The 6,709-nt window shown below is 38.1% G+C and overlaps 1 protein-coding gene across 6 annotated transcripts in view; it reads left to right on the top strand.

The window, feature by feature from the left end:
• Positions 1-6,709, top strand: part of ZNF573 (zinc finger protein 573) — a 55,511-nt gene that overhangs the window by 16,156 nt on the left and 32,646 nt on the right. For 4 of the 6 annotated variants that reach the window (XM_011952365.1, XM_011952369.1, XM_011952366.1 and 1 more), the window contains exon 2: positions 5,295-5,385. In XM_011952365.1, the coding sequence (XP_011807755.1) occupies positions 5,317-5,385 (69 nt within the window). In that variant the 5' untranslated portion in view covers positions 5,295-5,316. Of the gene's footprint in view, positions 1-5,294; positions 5,386-6,064; positions 6,110-6,709 lie in introns of all 6 variants that reach the window. The other 2 variants (XM_011952367.1, XM_011952364.1) reach the window with 1 other exon arrangement.

Genomic DNA, 6,709 nt, shown 5'->3' with positions numbered 1-6,709 from the left:
TTAGGCTTTGACAGTTATGTGGAACCTCTGAAATTATACCTTCAGAAATTCAGAGAGGCGGGCCGGGCGCGGTGGCTCAAGCCTATAATCCCAGCTACTCAGGAGGCTGAGGCAGGAGAATCACTTGAACCAGGGAAGCGGAGGTTGCAGTGAGCCAAGACCACATCACTGCACTCCAGCCTGGGTGACAGAGCGAGACTCAGTCTCAAAAATAAAATAAAATAAAAGTTAGATTCAGTTTCATTTCACAGAACATAGAAATAATCTGTGATGTCCAAGTGCTTCCAAGTACCTATTGTATGAAATTTAGATCTATTGTACCTAGTGTATTGGAAACATTGTCTATACAATAGATACTTGGAATAGATACTAGCCAAAACATGAGATAGATAGTGAAAGTTAGGAAGAGTCACAGAAATCACCATGTTGTACTGAAGAACAGAATTTAGGCTGCTGTTAAATTCTTAATTTGACAGTCTATCAGATCATATTCTCTGAACAGCTTTAGGTTACTGAAATGTTTTTTCTCTAGCTGCTGGGGGCAAAGGAAGGGCACATTTTCTCCTTAGGTATTTGAGAATCATTTTTGCTAATATTGTTTATTGAGGAGAATTGTACGCTTAAAGCCAGCCTTCAACATTTTTTAGTTAGCCACATAAGAATTCAGGCCAGAGAAACGTTAATTTTTTTCATATGAGAAAATGGAATTAGTAGGCCAGGCGCAGTGGCTCATGCCTGTAATCCCAACACTTTGGGAGGCCAAGGTGGGCGGATCATCTAAAGTTAGGAGTTCAAGTCCAGCCTAACCAATATGATGAAACCCCATCTCTACTAAAAATATAAAAATTAGCCGGGTGTGGTAGCATGCACCTATAATCCCAACTACTTGGGGGGTTGAGACAGGAGAATTGCTTGAACTCGGAGGCAGAGATTGCAGTGAGCTGAGAGCTATACATCCGACAGAGGACTCCATTGCACTCCAGCCTGGGCAACAAGGCAAAACTCCGTCTCAAAAAAAAAAAAAAAAAAGTGGAATTAGTAGCATTATGTTTCTTTGAAAGCAGTACATTTAGGAATTTGTAAAGTTCTTCATCTCTGATAATAAAAGCCAACTTACATTAAGCAATTGTTTTATTAAATATTTTATGTGGATTTTACTTCATCTTCAGACTATTTTATATGCTAAATGACATTCTCTCCCAATTAACCAATGACGCTTTAAGACACATTTTATTAAGTATCAGAGCTTAAATCTGAAAATCATATCCCAAAAGACTAACAAAAAGACTTGAAGTTTGTATTAGTTACTTCAAGAGACCATCTCTTAAATATTACTTTTTTTTTTTTTGAGACAGAGGCTTGCTCTATCGCCAGACTGAAGTGCAGTGGCATAGTCTGGCTCACTACAACCTCTGCCTCCTGAGTTCAAGTGATTCCCCTCCCTCAGCCTCCTGAGGTCCACTATATCATTCTTATGTCTTTGCATCCTCATAGCTTAGCTCCCACTCATAAATGAGAACATGTAATGTTTGGTTTTCCATTCCTGAGTTACTTCACTTAGAATAATGGTCTCAACTCCATTCAGATTATATCCAATGCCATTATTTCATTCCTTTTTACGGCCAAGTAGTATTCCATAGTGTATATACATGTGTACACACACCACATTTTCTTTATCCACTTGTTGATAGACATTTAGGCTGGTTCCATATTTTTGCAGTTGTGAATTGTGCTGCCATAAACATGTGTGCAAATGTCTTTTTCATATAATTACTTCTGGCTGGGTACAGTGGCGCACACCTGTAATCCCAGCATTTTGGGAGGCTGAGGCCAGCAGATCACTTAAGGCCAGGAGTTTGAGACCAGCCTGGCCAACATGGTGAGACCTCTGTCTCTATCGTTCAAAAAATAATAATACAAGAATTTCATGTAATGTCTTCTTTTTCTCTGGGTAGATACCCATTAGTGGGATTGCTGGATCAAATGGTAGTTCTACTTTTAGTTCTTTAAGGAATCTTCATACTGTTTTTCACAGTAGTTGTACTAGTTTTCGTTCCCACCAGTAGTGTAGAAGTGTTCTCTCTTCACCACAACCATGGCAATGTCAATTATCTTTTGATTTTTTAAAATTATGATCATTCTTAGAGGAGTAAGGTGGTATCACATTGTGATTTTTATTGGCATTTTCCTGATCACTGATAATATTGAGCGTTTTTTCATATGTTTGTTGGCCATTTGTATATATTCTTTTGAGAATTGCCTATTCATGTCCTTAGCCTACTTTTTGATGGGATTATTTGTTTTTTTCTTGCTGATTTGTTTGAGTTCCTTGTAGATTCTGGATATTAGTCCTCTGTCAGATGTATAGTTCGTGAATACTTTTTCCTACCCTGTGAGTTGTCTGTTAACTCTGCTGATTATTTCTTTTGCTATGTAGAAGCTTTTTAGTTTAATTAAGTCCCATCTATTTATCTTTGCTTGTGTTGCATTTGCTTTTGGGTTCTTGGTCATGAACTCTTTGCCTAAGCCAATGTCTAGAAGAGTTTTTCCAATGTTATCTTCTAGAATTTTTATGGTTTCAGGTCTTAGATTTAAGTCTTTGATCCATCTTGAGTTGATTTTTGTCTAAAGTGAGAGATGAAGCTCCAGTTTCATTCTTCTATACGTGGCTTGCCAATTATCCCAGCACCATTTGTTGAATAGTGTGTCCTTTCCCCACTTTATGTTTTTGTTTACTTTGTTGAAGACCAGTTGGCTGTAAGTATTTGGCTTTCTGGGTTCTCTATTCTGTTCCATTGGTCTACATGCCTGTGTTTATAGCGCTACCATGCTGTTTTGGTAATGATTGCCTTGTAGTATAGTTTGAAGTCAGGGAATGTTAAGTCTCCAGATTTGTTCTTTTTGCTTAGTCTTGCTTTGACTATGCAGGCTCTTTTTTTTGTTCCATATGCATTTTAGGATTGTTTTTTCTAGTTCTGTGAAGAATGATGATGGTATTTGATGGGAATTGCATTGAATTTATGGATTGCTTTTGACAGTATGGTCATTTTCGCAATATTGAATTCTACCCATCCATGAGCGTGGGGTGTGCTTCCATCTGTTTGTGTCATCTATGATTTATTTTAGCAGTGTTTTGTAGTTTTCCTTGTAGAGATCTTTCACCTCCTTGATTAGGTATATTCCTAAGTTTTTTGTTTTCTGTTTTTTTTTGTTTTTGTTTTTGTTTTGTTTTTGCAGCTGTTGTAAAAAAGGTTGAGTTCTTGATTTGATTCTCAGCTTAGTTGATGTTGGTATATAGCAATGCTACTGATTTGTGTACATTAATTTTGTATCTTGAAACTTTACGGAATTTATTTATCACATCTAGGGGCTTTTTGGATGAGTCTTTAGGGTTTTCTAGGTGTATGATTATATCATCAGCGAACAGTAAGTTTGACTTCCTTTTTACCAATTTGGATGCCCTTTATTTCTTTCTCTTGTCTGATTGCTGTGGCTAGGACTAGTCACTACTTTAAAATGACAATAATTCAGCAAGGACCATAAGTTGTAAATAGGAACGGGTAAGTCAGTGTATAGTGAAGACCACTAGAGAGATTCAGGTGATGTGCCTTGGGAATTCATGTGGAGGTGGCATTGATTAGATTCTGGTCATCATTGTAACTAAGTCCATGGAATATATATGGAAATTAGTGAATGTATTCTGTAAGCTTTTACTGTCTAATTTTTTCTTCAAGTGATGTTAGATAAAAAGTGAAACTAGGCCAGGCGTGGTAGCTCATGTCTGTAATCCCAACAGTTTGGGAGGCCTAGGAGTGAGGATCTCTTGAGCCCAGCAGTTTGAGACCAGCCTAGCTAACACAGTAAGACCCTGTCTCTTAAAAAAAATGTTTTTAATTAACTAGGCATGGTGGTACACACCTTTAGTCCCAGCCAGTCAAGAGACTGAGGCAGTAGGATTACTTGAACCCAGAAGCTTGAGTTTGCAGTGAGCTATGATCACATCACTATACTCTAGCCTGGATGACAGAGCAAGACGCCTTGCCCCTTTTAAAAAAAAAAAAAAAGAGAGAGAGAGTTTAGCGTTAGTCTGGATGACACTATGGCTAAGTAGCAAAACAAACCCAACTTTTATCACACACATTTGTGTGTGTGTGTGTGTGTACACATGTATTTTTTAAGTTAATGCATGAACAATGTTAAAATGATTATGAAATATATTCAAAAAAGAAAATCAAGATAGCAACTAAAAGAAAAGTAATGGTAACATATGATCATGTTGTAATGTAACAGAATAAATAAATTACCAGACTTTCTCAATATATCGATATCCTATAGCCTGTGTCTCAATGCTTGTCTGTGTTTTTAATGATTCAATGATATTGTACATTCTGTTTTTTCATCTTAATTTTCTTTTGACAGTATATCTGAAACTTTTTTATTTTATTAAATATGTTTCTCTACTTAGCATCTGATAGCTTCTTGGTATTCTATTACGTGTATATTTTGTATTTAGCAAGGCAATGTGTACTCAACACAGAACCAGGCCTAAGCATTTCCTTCTGTGCTGTGTTCTCTCTCATATTTTGACCAATTTCAACTGATTCTGATGCCATAGAGGAGGTTCTAGTTTGAGGCCAGGCACGATGGCACATGCCTGTAATCTGAATAGTTTGGGAGGCCAACGCAGGTGAATCACCAGGACCAGCCCCGCCAACATAGTGAAACCCTGTCTCTACTAAAAATACAAAAAAAATTAGCTAGGTGTGGTGGTGCACACCTGTAGTCCCAGCTACTTGGGTGGCTGAGGCAGGAGAATCGCTTGAACCTTGGAGGCAGAGGTTGCAGTAAACTGAGATATCACCACTGCACTCCAGCCTGGGCAACAGAGTGAGCCTCCATCTCAGAAAAGAAAAAAAAAAAAAGCTTCTAGTTTGAACGGTGAGTCCTCTCTCAGCCTTGGAAGGTGGGAATGAAGGCAAGTGAATCTTCTCATGGAGAAACTGAGCAGCCAAATCTCAAGTCTAGATCAGCCTTCCCAAATTGGAGGCTTGTCCAGAAAACATCTTGTTATCTTGTCTGGATCTGGCTTTAATGAGCCAGTGACTTACTCTAAAACTACCTTTGTATAGCTAGGTTTCCTGGGGTGTGAAGGAGTGCTTAGATTCATTGTCTGTTTTTCCTTAAGTTATGTGTTCAGTTATGAGGGATTAATTTGGAAGGAGAAATAGAGGAGGAGAAAGATTTTATTAAATTAAGTCATATTGGGAACACTAACATCTCTTTTTTTCTCTCAGCTCTGGATTCTCTGGAGTTTGAATGTTTCCAGTATTGGAACCCCACCGAGTAGGACTGATCAGGTCTTACAGTTCTAAAACCATGACCTGTGTAAGTTGATTAATTCTGTTTCCTTGCAATATCATAATCATAGGTTATGTGGATTTTTTCATTAACCTAAGGCTTCCTATTTAAGAAGACCTCCTTCAGTTATCTGTCCCCACTGTCTTCTAATACAGTGAATAGTGATAGCAAATAACTTAGTTTTCTCCCTATGAGTATTTTCTGTCCACTTTTATATTGATTGTCAAATGTATTTAATACTCATGTGCTTATTCTTCAACCCAAGTCTATGATAGAGCAGTAAAGGAGTGAAGTCTCAACAGGGAACTATTTGAGCTTCCTTTATAGGTCCTTAGTTTGGTGAATTAGAGATGTGGGTCCTATTTGGGTACCATAGGTAGGCTTTGACATTCTCCACAGACCTGAGTTTTCTAGGCAGATAAGATGGGATTTGGTTATCAATTGGTCTGTCTTAGTATGCCATGAGATCTCATATTCTTTGAGAATTTTAGAATTATTGGAGATATACCATGGATCTTGCCAAGGAATTACTGAGAGACAAGTTTTTATTTTGTGGTTGAATGTGTTCTGCTGAACTTGGGTGACATCTTTTTGATTATGAGTCATCCTGTATCAGTATCCATTCTGGAACAAGAAAAGTATTAAATGATGGAAAATGGCGATGAATGAGAATATTATCCTAAGGAGTAAATATGCTGATTTCCAGAACTGGGGAAGATCTTTGAAGTTTTGTCTAACAAAGTATATGAAGGTAGGCTAGCCACGGTGGTTCATACCTGTAATGCCAGCACTTTGGGAGGCCAAGGTGGGAGGATTGCTTAAGGCCAGGAGTTTGAGACCCCTTGCAAAAAAAGTGAGACCCCCCCATCTCTACAAAAAAAGTACAAAGTCAGCTGGGCCTGTAGTCCCAGTTACTCAGGAGGCTATGACAGGAGGATTGCTTGAGCTTGGGAGGTCAAGGCTGCAGTTAGCTGGGATTGTGTCCCTCCACTCCAGCCTGGGCAACAGAGTGAGCCTGTCTCAAAAAAAAAAAAAAAAGATTTAAAAAATGTACATGAAGGTAAAAGATGGATTAACAATGGAGTAAGTCTGAAATATTCATAATAAAATTGATTGTTGCACAGTCAATAAAAAATGTATTTGTCAAAATAAAGAAAAATGCTTATTATGTGCTCTGACATAATGTAACTTGAGGCTTGTGGAAATGTCTAAATGTTCTGCAAAAGCTTTTTAAAAAAAAAAAAAAATGGCCGGGCGCGGTGGCTCACGCTTGTAATCCCAGCACTTTGGGAGGCGGGCGGATCATGAGGTCAGGAGATCGAGACCATCCTGGCTAACACGGTGAAACCCC

This window comes from Colobus angolensis, unplaced genomic scaffold (genome assembly GCF_000951035.1).
Source record: "Colobus angolensis palliatus isolate OR3802 unplaced genomic scaffold, Cang.pa_1.0 Scaffold34, whole genome shotgun sequence".
Taxonomy (NCBI): Eukaryota; Metazoa; Chordata; class Mammalia; order Primates; family Cercopithecidae; genus Colobus; species Colobus angolensis.
The sequence above is the reverse complement of the archived record's forward strand: the minus strand, read 5'-3'. Positions and strand labels throughout refer to the sequence as shown.